Source organism: Atta cephalotes (genome assembly GCF_000143395.1).
Source record: "Atta cephalotes unplaced genomic scaffold scaffold00017, whole genome shotgun sequence".
In the NCBI taxonomy this organism is placed as follows: Eukaryota; Metazoa; Arthropoda; class Insecta; order Hymenoptera; family Formicidae; genus Atta; species Atta cephalotes.
Window position 1 is genome coordinate 3,972,595 of NW_012130081.1, and position 15,111 is coordinate 3,987,705.

Genomic DNA, 15,111 nt, shown 5'->3' on the forward strand with positions numbered 1-15,111 from the left:
TTCCAAACTGTGAGAAAATTTTAGAAAATTTTATCTAATAGAAATTATATGATACAGAAGCAATTTTATGACAACAAAACACTTTTTTTTTAGACGAAATAACCTCAGAGACTAGGATCTCTTTTATTTTTAAAATAAAATTATATAATTTTTTTAATTATTTTAATTATTGTACAATATAATTATATCATTCTTCTAATTATTCGATATATATAAGTATAAAAATATATCAGAGTACAGAATTATAAAAAAAAATCAGTTTACGTGGTATTTTATGTTTTTTTTCTGGTACAATATTTGATATAGGAAATATAAAATATCTCGTAAATTATTTTTTTTGTGATAAATTGGTATACCTTAATGCTATACAGAAAATAAATGCAAATTGTATAATCGAATTGCTCATTGCACAAGATCTTCCTTATTCTCATCAGACGTATCAAATTTTAATGAAAGTGTCAGGTTTCAAGAAAGAGACATCTCGTTAATATCGCGTGGAAGCTGCTTAAAAAATTTTCGACTTTATTCATATGTCTCTCTACTATGATCATGCGCGCTGCATTCTGGACCAATCGGAGTAACATTAGGGGAAGGAAGAAAACGCTGGCGGCAAGAGAGAGGGGAGGATTTTGCGCTATCGCGTATATATACATATATTGATATTATACATACGCGCTATATTGCAAAGTACGAGAGGCACGTCGACGTCAGTCATTCGACTGCGTGAAGCTCACGGTTTTTACGCATAGTGGCTGTAGTTACGTTGACGTGTAATTATGAGTTGTGGATTCGTCACTTGCGGCCCGAACGAGGCTCTCGTCGTCTCAGGTAATGGAATAAGGAGTCTCCTCTAAACACGGATATCTCAATCTCTTGCGTTTGTATTTTTCCCCGAATTAATTGCTTTCGTAGAAAAGAGAAAAAAAATGGAAGAAGCGCTTGAGTCTCCTAGATAATTGATTCGCGTTTCGAAACGGCGGTGGGGACGCGAGATCGATTCTCGCGAATAACCGCACCTATACTGTGCTTTGATCGCATTAGAAATGTATTAGATTATCGTCTGCTATATGCGAATGATTGAATACCGATTGTATACACATAGAATTATGTGCAGCTGATTCTTTTATTTATATTAATATTGGCTGAATCAAAAACATTTTCCTTGCAATTCTCCGTATTGTCAATTTTCTACTTCTATTATTTTATATTAACTGCTTCTTCTAGGATGTTGCTACAGCAAACCTCTCTTAGTACCTGGAGGTCGAGTGTTTGTTTGGCCCCTTGTGCAACAAGTACAAAAGTGAGTGTCATATAAGTTTTCAATATATAGACATATAGCATGCAATAAGCCTTCTTTGGCTTAAACGTATTTTGCTTTTATAGGATTTCTTTAAATACAATGACCTTACAAGTCGAGAGTCCAACAGTGTATACTTGTCAAGGAGTTCCAATATCTGTAACAGGCATTGCACAGGTAGTTAAAAACAAGTGGTTTTTATATATATTTTATGATATGTCTACAAGACAATTATATCTATTTACATGTACATTGATATACATGATCCGAAATTAGATCTAAAATGATTCATATAAAGATGATTGACATTTATAACATATAAAAATATAAGTTATAAGGTCAATAAATAATTCTGGAAATTTTATTGATGTATATATAATATATAAATTTTTGAAAAAAGAAAACTTTTTAAATGTGTTATAAAGAACTTTAAATGAATTTAGCATTTATAGATTTCAAAATGTTGTATTTGTATCAGGTAAAAATTCAGGGACAAAATGAAGAGATGCTATCTACAGCGTGTGAGCAGTTTCTTGGAAAATCTGAAGACGAGATACATAATATAGCTCTCGTCACTCTAGAAGGACATCAACGAGCTATAATGGGTAGTATGACTGTAGAGGTAAGCTGAACGCAAACATAAATTATCCTAAATTGTTATCTATTAAAGATTATATATATAGACTTATTCTTTGCTGCAGGAAATTTACAAAGATCGTAAAAAGTTTAGCAAGGAAGTCTTTGAAGTAGCGAGCAGTGATCTAGTCAATATGGGCATTACTGTCGTATCGTACACATTGAAAGATATCCGAGACGAAGAAGTAAGTTTGCTACATTTCTAATTGTAAAATAATTTAAAACAGGTTGCTGATTTATAAACACACAAAAATGTATGAGTCAAACACGTAAGCATCCAAAATCTTTAATTCAGAAAAATAATGCTGATAACATGTACAAGTCATAATTGAATTATTGAAGTGTACATAGTGTACATAGTGTACATAAATATATATACAGTGATATTTAAAAGACCCCCTTTAGACAATTTAATAATGTTTGTTAATAATTGATACGTGAGTATAAACTTTTTAAGTAATTAATATAATTAGATCTTGTATATTATAAATATTGAATACTTTTTTGTTCTGCTACTTGCAGGGGGCAAAGGTACGTTCAAATTTTTATTTCACTATTAAACTAATATTTCATTTGTTGTACGACAAATTTTTTAGGTATATTGATTAGTTACAAGATAGAAAATTTCTGGAGACAAGACTTCTCTATTTTGTAGCTTTACTTGACAAATTATCATAGGATAAATGAAATATTAGCCTTGTAACTGATATCACAGCGCACACCGCTATGTCTTCTAACAATATTATTGTTATAAATTCTTCAGATCATAAAAAGACAAATTTTCATTGCTTTATATTACAACACTTGTGCACTTGTTGCTGGTTCATTACTGAGATATCTTTAAATGGTAAAATATGAAGATATTGTTATCTTATTTTTTAAATATATAATTTTAGAAAAATAAAAATAACAATATAATTTTTGCAAATGTCTCTTAACATTATGTTAAATAATATATAAAATATTATTTTATTCCCCATGTATCCTCAAATTTTTCTATTTAAGAAATCTCAATAATTGAATTGAAGTAACGATATATACTTATATATGTTGCTTTATGTCGCTCACATATTGCTTTCTCAAAATGCTGAAATCATTTATTAGTTATTGTATTATTGTAAACTTTATCACGTTGTGTAATAATTTTATGAGAATATATTACTTATAGGGTTACTTACAAGCACTCGGTATGGCACGTACAGCAGAAGTGAAGAGAGATGCTAGAATAGGTGAAGCAGAAGCTCGCAGAGACGCTCAAATTAGAGAAGCTATCGCGGAGGAACAAAGAATGGCTGCACGTTTCCTTAATGACACAGAGATTGCAAAAGCGCAACGTGATTTTGAATTGAAAAAGGCTGCTTATGATGTTGAAGTTCAAACCAAAGTAAGGAAATTTTTAATGCTTTTTGTATGAAATGTTTTTTATATAGTTTTTTTTATAAAGATATTGCTTGCAGAAAGCTGATGCAGAAATGGCATTCGAATTGCAAGCAGCAAAAACTAAACAAAGGATTATGGAAGAACAAATGCAAGTAAAGGTTGTAGAACGTAGTCAGGAGATCGCCGTGCAAGAGCAAGAAATGTTGAGACGCGAAAGGGAATTAGATGCCACTGTACGACGTCCTGCTGACGCAGAAAAATACAGGTATTTGATAATGCTTAAAAGTGAAACTTTCGTTGCGCACATCGATTAAGATTTGATTTGTAGATTAGAGAAAATGGCCGAAGCAAATAAACTGCGTCTTGTTATGGAGGCTGAAGCTGAAGCCGAAGCTATTAAGATTCGCGGTGAGGCAGAAGCCTTCGCTATCGAAGCAAAAGCTAAGGCAGAGGCAGAACAAATGGCAAAGAAAGCTGCGGCGTGGAACGAATACAAGAGCGCAGCCATGATAGACATGATGCTTGATACACTTCCAAAGGTATATAAATCTTTGCAACATTTAAAAGCTCTAATAATAGTAAATATTCTAATTTCACTCATTTTATAGGTTGCCGCCGAAGTAGCCGCTCCTCTTTCTCAAGCAAAAAAGATAACTATGGTTTCAAGTGGTAATGGCACTATTGGTGCCGAAAAACTAACCGAGGAAGTTTTCAATATTGTACAGCGTGTTCCAGATCTTGTTAAAAATTTGACGGGCGTGGATATTGCGAAGGTACGCATAAAACTTATGATTGTTTGCTTATAAAAATCTAAGATAAAATTATCATTCATAAATTTTCTTTTTCAGTCGGTACATGCTGCGTAAATGTGCGATATGAAGGAAAATTGAATAATTTTCCTAGTCAAATGTTTTTCAATGTACATTTATAAAAAAGTATTTAATGGATTTTTTGTTATATATACATTTGCTTTAAACATCTTGCCCTATAATGAAGGCCAAGTTTAATTGAGTATTGGAGTATTTCTGTATTATGAAAATTTAACACTTTCACTGCCATTTTATAATATCTATGTAGATTACTTGTGTATGTGATCCCAAATTGATATATTTTACTTTCGAAAGTTAGTTAACCAGTTAGTGTATAAATGATCTTTTATTTTTATTACAAAAACTTAAACAAGGCTGAGCCTTAAAATGCGTTTGAAATACTTTTATTTAAAACACATTATTTGCAACACAAATGTATTTTGTATTTCAGCGAAGCATATGAAGATATTACGTATTCTATATAGTTTCATGTGCTTCACTAAAATGCAAAATACAAAATACAATTGTCTTACAAATATTGTTTTTCAAATAAAAGTATTTTGAATATATGTTCAGTCGTGATTTTAAAAATACAGTACAAGAAAACGCTACAAGAAATTTCGTTATTTGTTAATTTCAATTTTATTAGACAGTGAAAGTGTGGCATAGCATTACTCTCGCTTATATTACTATACTCTATTCAACGAGAAAATGACCTCGGTTTGCGCATAGCAGGCAATGTAACGCTGTACAAGATCTGCTATTACAAGATCTGCGCAAAATGGATGAGTTTTCGAGAGCATTCTCTTGTTAAACAGAATATAATATTATTTTTATACCAATGACTTTTTAATTAGCGTTTTCTCTTGGAATACACTGAGTGCAGCCTCGTACCAGTTGCGTGTAAGCGCTACACTACATTAGAGTGATGCACATGAGTGGTGTACACTACATCATTATTGCGCTAAAATCCTGTTTCCGCTTGACTTCCATTTTCAAATTTTAAATATCATACTGGCTCTACACTGTCCCTTTGAGACGGTGTAGCAAAATCCCACTTCGTACATAAAATTTGCACTACGCCATGAAAACACGGTACATCGAATGAGTTCGTTTACCACCATGGAAACACAATACATTGAGAGTTGCACTAGTGAGCAGCCAAGAGAAAACGCTACAAGATTTTATTAACTACTTAGTATATATTTTCCTAACTCAACATATTTTTAAATAAAAAAAAAGTGTGTGCATTCTCTCTGTCGAATCTCTTGAGGGCCGATAATGGTCTCCCTGTTTATCTATAATTCTATGCCAATATGTGCCGAATGCCATTTCTTCTATTACATGTGTATCTTACAAATATAATTAAGCATCTGTTTAGAGATGAAAGTAATGTATTTAATATCGTTCACATAAAGAGATCTTTCTTCTAATCCTTGAGATAAATTTATATGTAACATTTGGCGTAAACATTCTATTTTCTGTATACGATATAAAATGAAAGAAACAGTAATATATTTTATCCCATGACTTTTATATATATAAAAGTCATATAAATTACTATGATCCAGTCATTTATAAAAAGTCATATAGTTGTAACTTTTGAATAAAGCTTCTGACTACATGCATTTACTGACCGACATAAAGCTTTAATAAAACGAATACATATTCGATTTTTTGTGTAAAATAATGACACAAGTAAATATTACGAACATAATTTGTATGTCTCTTCTTGCTCATTTTATTCGTTCTACAATATATTACAATTATAATTTGTAATTATTTTTAAGTGTTTAATGTCCATTTATTGTTATAATGCCAGTTTTTATCAATAAAATTATGCCTATTCATTATGCCTGTTTTTATTAATAAAATTCAAGTTTAATCTTGATTTAACTAACTCTTTGTTTCTTTCTAAGAATTAGAAAAAGACGAAGAACAAATTGAACCGAATTTAAAGTTAATAATCTGCGTTGGTAGAAATGGGCATAAGATCGATGTTAAATTAACTTTATTTTCGCTGTAACTTACTTTTTATTTTTTTTGGTTTTATGAATTAGAAGATAGATCTAGAGACACGGTAGTGTCTCAATGCTAAAGCGCAGCGACAGTGTCGTTACAGTAGTTACTTTTTTTTAAAAAGATAATCTTTTATATGAATAATACATAAAATTTGGTGGAATTTAACTTGGTTAAACAGTCCTCACATTCCTTGCGACAGACAAGATATCCAAGCTGAGAAAACGTCCAACGAAGACTTCAATATTTGCGTGCTGTCAATTGTATTAAGCGATAAACAAACTTTACAAATATCAAAATCTTCACCAAGAAAGAAAAAGTATCAGTCCTTTGTCGACAAAATGTTGTTCGACAAAACGGTTATTTCAAAGCAACGATTATTTATAACTTCTGGGAAGACACTTGTTAACAAGAATTATAAGCTGAAGCGTACTTTCTCGATTTAATAAATTCCCTGCCGGGAATAAATAAGCAAAACATTTATCGAAAACTGGGAAATTACACATGATAACGTATCTCTTCAGTTTTATTTAGACCTATAGAACTGAAGAGATGCGTGATCAGCGCTCGTAATTACCCAGTTTTCGATAAATATTCTTTGCTGGTGGACTTATGTTTTGCCTATTTATTATTACGGGCAATATTGCCGTAACTGAGCGTGGTGATTTCTCTTATATGCCTGTGGTGCGCACGCTAATACATATATAGTAATTGTACATATATAGTAATAAAGCACCTACAGTTTAATCGATTCTAAAATGATTTTGTTTAGAGAAGTGTACTCTCGGTAGTTTGCTATTGCCTGCCGAGAGGAGTTACGAGCGTTTGAAAATTTTTCGATTTTGTTTGGGATCGAGAATCTGGAATTTTTGGTATAGCAATCTCTGCGTTGCTTGCTACGCCACGCTCGTATTCGAAATTATTACAAGTGGAGAATATTCGACAAATGAGAAATTAATCACATAGTATTGCCAGTTCGAACATAAAAGGCACAAAATCCTGACAAAAAATCTGCACCTAAAACGAATAAAATGCTAATGTCTAAAAGAAAGTTGACCACAACCGCCCAATTTAAAAATGAAGAAACTTCAGCTATCTTCGATCACAAGAGGCAATAGCATAATAAATAAATAGCAATAAGGTAAATAGCAATAATAAATAAGTATATACTTAAATATAATACGCAAGATCTTTTGCAATGTATTAGGAATTTATCTGGCTTTACATTATATTTCAGAAGCTGGAACAACAGTAAAAAACGAAAATGTTGCCGATAACTTTTTGCATTCAAAAATGCATTACAATTATCTGTCTTATTTACATGTAATAATATGTAATAATATGTAATAATTCGTGTATCAAAAATTTAGTTAATTTTAATATAACATACTAGTAAAGATTTAAAAATTTTTTAGATAGAGAAAACAGAAAATCTAAAAGAAATTGTGAAACTGAATGATTGCGCTCTACAAAAATAAAGATTTCAGATAAAGTTGTAAGTAAAATTGTATTTATAATCTAAAATTTAACTATACTATGCATATACTATACATTATTAACATTATACATATATATATATAATAATAAAAATTAAATAATAGATATTCTATGTATATATATATATTCTATGTATAATATATATTTTATGTATACTTTTTTTCACTTTTCTACAAAACTCATTTTTCTTACTTTTTTGGGTAGATTACTGTTACATTACTGTTCATAAATCCAGGAACGCTTGCAATTGTTTTGCATTTTACAAAATTTAAATATCTCGATGAAAAAAAATTGTAGAGAAATTTTTAAAAATGTAATGTAAAGGCAAAAAATAAATTTTCAAAATAGCGTTCAAATTTTTTTATCTGCGACTTTTTTCCAGAATTACTTATATAAAATTGAAACTTGATTTCAATATTTTTTGTTATTTATTGAAGCGCTATATCTGGAAGAAACTTTGTCAAATAAAATTTAATAAATAAACATTTTAAAATAGACTTTCTAAGTTTTAAAATGAAAAAATTGATATGATTTTTCGTATAGATATTGTATTTTTATTATTCTGCAAAATTTTATTGTGTAAAAATGTACTTTTTTACACAATAAAATTTTTTTATTTTTCTAAAATGTTTTTAACTTCGGCATTAAAAGTTTGTAGGAAAAAATAAAAAGAGGAAAAATGTTTATTATAATTGATTCATATAATTTTTCCAAATTTTTATAAAAACTATTTTTAACATTAATTTTATAAAAATTGTTAACGATCGAGAAAAAAATTTTTAAAGCTCTATTTTTTATCTTTTAAATTTTTGGAAACTTCTCTACAATTTTTTTTCACTGAGATATTTAAATTTCTGTAATTGTAAGAAAATTGTAAGAAAATTGCAAATTCTGAATTTATGAATAATAGTTCATATCAACACTAAAATTAAAGAAGAAAATAAAAAAGGATGTAGATATATATATTTATATATACATACATGAGTCCCTATATTTAGACTTGATATACATCGATTGTTAGACTTCTATGAAAGAAAAGTTTTCGCCCCTTACTATTGCGAATCATAGTAATCAAAAATAATTTTTATTGTAATTTTTTTTCTAATCCCGAAAAATTTTTCTAATTCGAAAAATTATGAAAAAATCAATAATTTTCCTCCAATCAAGAAACATTTTTTTTAAATTCACTAACTTATAATTGTCAATGTTTAAGTGAAAATAAAGTTTAATTTCATGTTTTTTTGTGACAATTTCAACATTATTTACTTCAAATTATTGAGAAATTAGCGAACAGTACGATGACATCCACTCATCGGCAGTGTTCATAGCAACTTTTCACTACTTTATTAATGAGAATATTTTATTTCAAAATTGGCCAAATTAGCGATGCGTACTATCGGACATATCACCCTTCCAAATTATTTTTAAATTTTTAATAAATAAACATCAATGAGAGAGAGATAAAAAATTGAAAATATAAAATTTTTTCAAGTTTTTGCGCAAATAGTAAATTAAACCGAAATTAAAGTTAATCTTCATTCATAGAAATGGATATTAGGATATTTTCGAAGAATTTTCAATTGTTTTAAATAGTATTTCTAGCAGACTGACGAAACAAGTGACTCAAGTAGCATAGTGGTTCTGACATTACATTTCTTTGACAGATAATGCAAAGATATGTAATATTTCGATATTAATGCATAAGTGCATTATAAATGCAAAATGTTTTGTGATTTTAATACGATCCGCATGATGAACTGTTAATATCTTAGAATCTGTCAATTTTTGGCAGCCCTCGAGAGAAATGGAGGCGTACAAATCTTTTCTGATAGATTTTATAGCAGGCGGTTTGTCCGCAGCGATTGCGAAGACAACGGTTGCTCCTCTAGAAAGAGTGAAATTGTTGTTGCAAGTGCAGCATACCTCGAAGCAGATTAGCCCTGAACAACAATACAAAGGTACATTAAAATTGATTACCGTTTTGATGCATCGCGTAAGAAATGATCTCCATTCTTTGTTCGTTAATTTCTCATTCTTACGTTCATTGAACTTTCATCAGGTATGATAGACGCACTTGTACGTATACCTCAGGAAACAGGATTCCTTAGTTTCTACAGAGGCAATCTCGCTAATGTTGTGCGATATTTTCCGACTCAAGCGCTTAATTTTGCATTTAAAGATAAATTTAAGGACATCTTTCTGGGAAAAGTACCGCCAGATGCTTTCTGGCGACAGTTTGCTGGAAATCTAGCTGCTGGCGGTGCTGCCGGTGCGACGTCGCTTTTATTTGTGTATCCGCTTGACCTTGCCCGTACCAGGTACATTTTACATGTACATAGAATATTATAAAGCTTAATTATACGTGATTCATATTTTTATATAAATTTTCAAGATGTTCTGATAAATAAAAACAATAATGATAAATTTGGTTACTTGTACTATATTATAGATAGTGCATATTAAAGGCTGTTTTATAAATATCTAAATATTTATTATATTATACAATGATATAATATAATAAACTTTGACAATAAAGTTATATTCTTGTTATATGTATGTTTTATATATATATATATATATATAAAACATATATATTGATATATTGTTATATTCTTAAATAACATATATATTAAATAATGTGAATACCATTATTGAATTATTTAATCGTTTAATATATTTATATACTTTTACATTTAATTTACTTTGTTAATTTCACATACAGTTTTTTACACTAATCTAATGTAACGCAAATGACACAATTTGCTAAAAAAAAATTAACAATTATTGTGGCACAGTTAAATTTTAAGAGATAGTCTGTATTATTTGCATAAGACAGTGTAATTTTCTAGATTAGCTGCCGATGTTGGAAAAGGTGTGGAACGAGAATTTACAGGCATAAAAGACTGTATAAAGAAGGTTTTTAAATCGGATGGATTTTTCGGACTTTATCGCGGCTTCAATGTCAGCGTGCAAGGAATCATTATATATCGTGCAGCATACTTCGGACTTTATGATACTACGAAGGGTATGCTATCCGACCCGAAGAGCACACCGTTATACATGAATTTTATAATCGCTGAGGTAAAAAGAAATCTTTCTTCTGCAATAATTTTTTTATTATGTAAGTGTCATCCTTTGTAGATAGTAACAACGTTAGCGGGTATCGTGTCCTATCCTTTCGATACAGTTAGAAGACGAATGATGATGCAATCAGGGCGAAAAAAGGTTGACGTAATGTATAAAAATACACTTGATTGTTGGATAAAAATAACAAAAATCGAAGGTCCCAAAGCTTTCTTCAAAGGTACATTCTCCAACATTCTTCGTGGCACCGGTGGTGCTATTGTCTTAACGTTATACGATACAATTAAAGAATCGGCTGAGAAAGTAATTGCGAAAACTTCAGGAATTTAGTAAGTCTTATCGTAATATATAAAAACTTGTCTTATAAAATATATACGATTAAGGAACGTTCGAATTTTATACATAATTATCTGAAGATTTTCATATAAGTGTAGTAGTAATAAATAATGATTAAAAAGATTCTATCAAAAATATAAAGATGATTTGCTTTTTTTTTGCTTTCATAGTTAAAAAAAACTCTTTTGAAAATTCGTGGTGCAAAAATTATCAGAACTATTGGATTGTCCGGAAAGTTCGTGCCGATATTGAAGGAAAATTGAAACGCAGAAAATCTAAATTTTAATATACATTTATTAAACTATATAGGTTAGTCGGCACGAACTTTCCGGACAACCCAATAGTTTTATAATGATATAATTTATATATTAAGTTTTTCTGCACATATAGAATAAATATTAAACCAGAAATATTCACAATTACTTAAAATTATAAAATCTCTGAATATATATATAATTTCATTTATATTAATCATGATAGTCTGGATAGAATTTTATGAAAAAAATGATCGTCAAGAATAATCGCTAATACTTAATGTTACTTTATTATTGTAACATATTATATTTTTACAAACTATTCGCAGGAGGCTTCGAAAGAATCGAATAAATTATCGTCACATTTAGAAGTATTCTGGGTATTTTACATATTTAGGAAACTGTTTGACTTAATTCAGCATAGTATGACGATCATAAATATTCCGCCTCTGTTCTCGAACTTGTCGTTTCCACTTGTCCTGCTGGTGTCCAACACGATTCAAAACATTGCCCCTTTCTCCCATTGGGTGAGACGTACCAGGTGCGAGAGATGAATCATCCTTTGTAAAATAAAAAAAGAAAACATGTATTATACAGATAATTATGTATGATCAGTGTTTAGTTATTAAACGTTACATTTATTTTACATATTCGAATGCAGCAAATTTGGATTACAACACTTGCATTATAGATTAGTATACTAAGAGTTGCTATAATATGAAATTAGCAAAGTTAAATGTAAAATCATAAATATTTTGAACGATAAAATATCTAATAATCTGTGTCATATTGTTTGATAGAATATACATGTATTATTTCATTATTTCATAGTTGATTATATTATGTTATTGTATTTAAATACTTTATATAAAGCAGCTTTTTTAATGTGAACTAATCCAATGTAATGCGAGTGGTCGTACTATCATTATTGGAGAGAAAAATAAAATTGATGATATATTTACCTCTTCATTATTATGTTCATGATAACCAATATTTGTTGATGCCTTGTGTATCCGTTTGTTAAGCAGTGGATCCAGACAAATTAGGAATAACATATAAATTACTAACAATGAGATAACCCATATAACTATTATCACCACGATCTGCAACATAAATTCTTCTGTTACATTACATAAATTAAATTGGTGATATGAAGTTTTTTGTCAATGAAAAAATAAATACCTTAATAATAGTCGTGTTCCTGTTTTCATATTTGCAGTCGCATCGTGAGCAAAATACCTCCTCCTTGCCTTTTATTTGCTCACCAAGTTTAGGCAGAACAACACTTTCACACTTGCTATAAATTAGGTATGTATTATAATTATATTATATTGATGAAAATTAGGAAGTAAATTATGGAAACTTCCCAGCAAAGGACACAAGCAATATAAAGTGATATAATGTTCAATATACTGCTTTTTAACAATGAAACAATATAAATAAATACAGCCAAAAAGCTGAATTGAAACTCTTATGTCAAATATTTAAAAAACAAATTTCAGTGTACTGTAAAAATTTGGCAGCTCTGTTTAAACAAATAACTTTACATAGTGTTCCTCCTTTTTTAACACTTTAATTGTGACTTCGAGTTGGAAAATTCTCAGTTGGATAGGGCTCTTATCAATTTATACAAAATACTAGATTTGTTTTCCAGCAAGGAACACAGATAACAGAATGTTTTCATTTAGAAACACAAATCGACACAAGCATCATTCTACCTTTCTTGACATTCAGTGAATAACAATGATAGAATGACACTTGTGTCGACTTATGCCACCAAATAGAATCCACAATGTAACACAGAGTATTATTTCATTCTTGTATGCCACTGTTAAACAAAAATGAAATGATTACTATCTTTTGCTGGAAAGCACCAGTAAGCTTAATCAATGTAGATTAAGTTACATTGTTAATTATCTACATTATGCTCTTCGTTTCCTGTTTCCTGTTTTTATTTCTTGTCTTTTTGTCTTTTATTCAGTTTTTTGTTTCCTGTTGTCCAAAATAAAAGTCAACAAATTTCAAAAAGACGAGAAACATGTGAAAAGAAACACATATTATCAATAAAATGGTTGCAAAGAAAAAAGCACGAAGTAAAAACTAAGAAATAGGAAGTAAAGAATATTGTAGATGAAATGATTTAGGTCAACATGATGCTGCAAACATTTTGAAGCGTTTTTTAATTGATTAGTTTGTAAAATTCTTTCTTCTAATTGGTCCATCAAATGCTTCAAAGCATTTGTAACAAGACTTTGACCAAAGTCTTATGCTCTTATGATATTCAAAGTCAGACCTTGTACTTAAGACTTCCTTAAATTTATCTTCAGCTGTTCAGCAGCCAATGAAATAATTCATAGAGCATCTAAAGATAAATTTAAGGAAGCCTTAAATATAAGGCTTGACTATGAATACGGGCATTAATCTCTTGTTAAACCAATAATTACCACTGTAATGGTGGTACATTTATAATGTATGTGAGACGTTCGGTCGACTGCGTCGTATTTACGACGGAAGAAAGGCTCGGACAGATGCACTTGCACCTCTTGTCATCATATTGCGCCTAGAATCATTCACAGTTGTTAAAGATACCAATGAACTGGATTTAATTCAACTGTGAAAAAGTATTCTAACCTCAGATTGCTGTGACAAGCAGGCGAGAATGACTATTGCAACAGGAAAAATATATTTCAACATTGTGTTCTTCTCATTAGTAAAAGGAAATGGAAATTTTGCAGATCTTTGTTGCAATCGTGCACGGTTTTACGTGACAGCGATTATCGATGTACGTAATCTTTAATCCAAAACATAATGCACCAAGTTGTCAAACACAGATGTCACAGATCGTTCGTTTTATCAAGGAATGTAAACTTGAACTAGGGGATTTAAATTGAGGGACTTAAATGTGAAATAATTTTTACACCTCCAATTTTAGCGTCATCTAGTCAATAATTCTAGAAACTGAAAATCGAATTAGAAAATCGAACAAGTCGATTATGAAGAGCAAGACCAATCACATCAAAGAGTTTTAGGGATTCCGCACAACAAAAAAGGAACAAAAAAGGAACAGGAAACAGAAAATAATGCTCATATTCATAGTCATATTTTGTACTTAATGCTTCCTTAAATTTATCTTTAGATGCTCAGTAGCCAATGAAATAATTCGTAGAGTATCTAAAGATAAATTTAAGGAAGCTTTAATTTTTAAATATTTTAAATATAAGGCCTGAACTATGAATACGAATATAAGAATTTCAACCTGTCAGAAATCATGTATTGTGGAATACACAGTTTCTGATAGGTCAAAATTCTTATTCTCTATTCTCTGTTCCCTATTCCCTTTTATTGTGCGGAATCCCTTACAACACTTGTAAAGCTTTTTCTGCTAAACGCAGCCATTGGCAGAAACAGATGTAACGTCAAGTAAAATCGAATTTTTTGTGAATTTTAAAGACTATATGAAGTAAGCTTAAAAGGACCGCGAGTCGCTGCAGAGAGCACAACCGTAGAATTCGCAGTTAAGGGGCAGTTACAATAGAAGGAGAATTAGAAATAATAATTCCAACCTATTAGAAATCGTATATTCCGGTGTATCCGATATCTGGTAGGTTGAAATCTTTATTCCTTATTTCTAATTCCTTATTTCTGCTATTGTGGTTGCAGCTTTATCGGAAAAAAGAGGAAATGGCGAAGTGGAGGGAAAGTCGATTGGCGCGTGACAGAACGAGACGGACATTTGCGTGGCGGAGGAGGAGGAAGAGACCCCGAGCAGAAGACAACGATCGCCATTTTTCTTCTGACG

The 15,111-nt window shown here is 30.2% G+C and overlaps 3 protein-coding genes across 3 annotated transcripts; 2 read left to right on the plus strand and 1 right to left on the minus strand.

The window, feature by feature from the left end:
• The first annotated feature begins 776 nt into the window (after positions 1-776).
• Positions 777-4,179, plus strand: LOC105618542 (flotillin-1). Its single transcript, XM_012200075.1, has 11 exons — positions 777-828; positions 1,225-1,300; positions 1,384-1,474; positions 1,776-1,919; positions 1,999-2,118; positions 2,456-2,464; positions 3,102-3,317; positions 3,391-3,578; positions 3,642-3,852; positions 3,922-4,086; positions 4,162-4,179. The coding sequence occupies exons 1-11, from the start codon at positions 777-779 to the stop codon at positions 4,177-4,179; spliced, it is 1,290 nt and encodes a 429-aa protein (XP_012055465.1).
• A 5,263-nt stretch (positions 4,180-9,442) lies between these two features.
• LOC105618646 (ADP,ATP carrier protein-like) lies at positions 9,443-11,052 on the plus strand. The gene is made up of 4 exons (XM_012200175.1): positions 9,443-9,596; positions 9,698-9,956; positions 10,488-10,719; positions 10,780-11,052. The coding sequence occupies exons 1-4, from the start codon at positions 9,443-9,445 to the stop codon at positions 11,050-11,052; spliced, it is 918 nt and encodes a 305-aa protein (XP_012055565.1).
• A 525-nt stretch (positions 11,053-11,577) lies between these two features.
• LOC105618543 (uncharacterized protein CG1161) lies at positions 11,578-14,006 on the minus strand. Its single transcript, XM_012200076.1, has 5 exons — positions 13,944-14,006; positions 13,757-13,872; positions 12,495-12,609; positions 12,275-12,415; positions 11,578-11,872 (listed from the first exon to the last, which is right to left on the minus strand). The coding sequence occupies exons 1-5, from the start codon at positions 14,004-14,006 to the stop codon at positions 11,723-11,725; spliced, it is 585 nt and encodes a 194-aa protein (XP_012055466.1). The 3' UTR covers positions 11,578-11,722.
• Positions 14,007-15,111: the final 1,105 nt, after the last annotated feature.

Bases quoted from the DNA above. Each gene is read 5' to 3' on its own strand.
- LOC105618646 (XM_012200175.1), top strand. From the start codon at position 9,443: ATGGAGGCGTACAAATCTTTTCTGATAGATTTTATAGCAGGCGGTTTG. The intron at 9,597-9,697 runs GTACATTAAAAT...AACTTTCATCAG, and splicing joins CCCTGAACAACAATACAAAG to GTATGATAGACGCACTTGTA. The intron at 9,957-10,487 runs GTACATTTTACA...GTAATTTTCTAG, and splicing joins CTTGACCTTGCCCGTACCAG to ATTAGCTGCCGATGTTGGAA.
- LOC105618543 (XM_012200076.1), bottom strand. From the start codon at position 14,006: ATGTTGAAATATATTTTTCCTGTTGCAATAGTCATTCTCGCCTGCTTG. The intron at 13,873-13,943 runs GTTAGAATACTT...GAATGATTCTAG, and splicing joins GCTTGTCACAGCAATCTGAG to GCGCAATATGATGACAAGAG. The intron at 12,610-13,756 runs GTAATTATTGGT...CCTAATTTATAG, and splicing joins AATGTACCACCATTACAGTG to CAAGTGTGAAAGTGTTGTTC.
- LOC105618542 (XM_012200075.1), top strand. From the start codon at position 777: ATGAGTTGTGGATTCGTCACTTGCGGCCCGAACGAGGCTCTCGTCGTC. The intron at 3,579-3,641 runs GTATTTGATAAT...TTTGATTTGTAG, and splicing joins GCTGACGCAGAAAAATACAG to ATTAGAGAAAATGGCCGAAG. The intron at 3,853-3,921 runs GTATATAAATCT...CTCATTTTATAG, and splicing joins TGCTTGATACACTTCCAAAG to GTTGCCGCCGAAGTAGCCGC.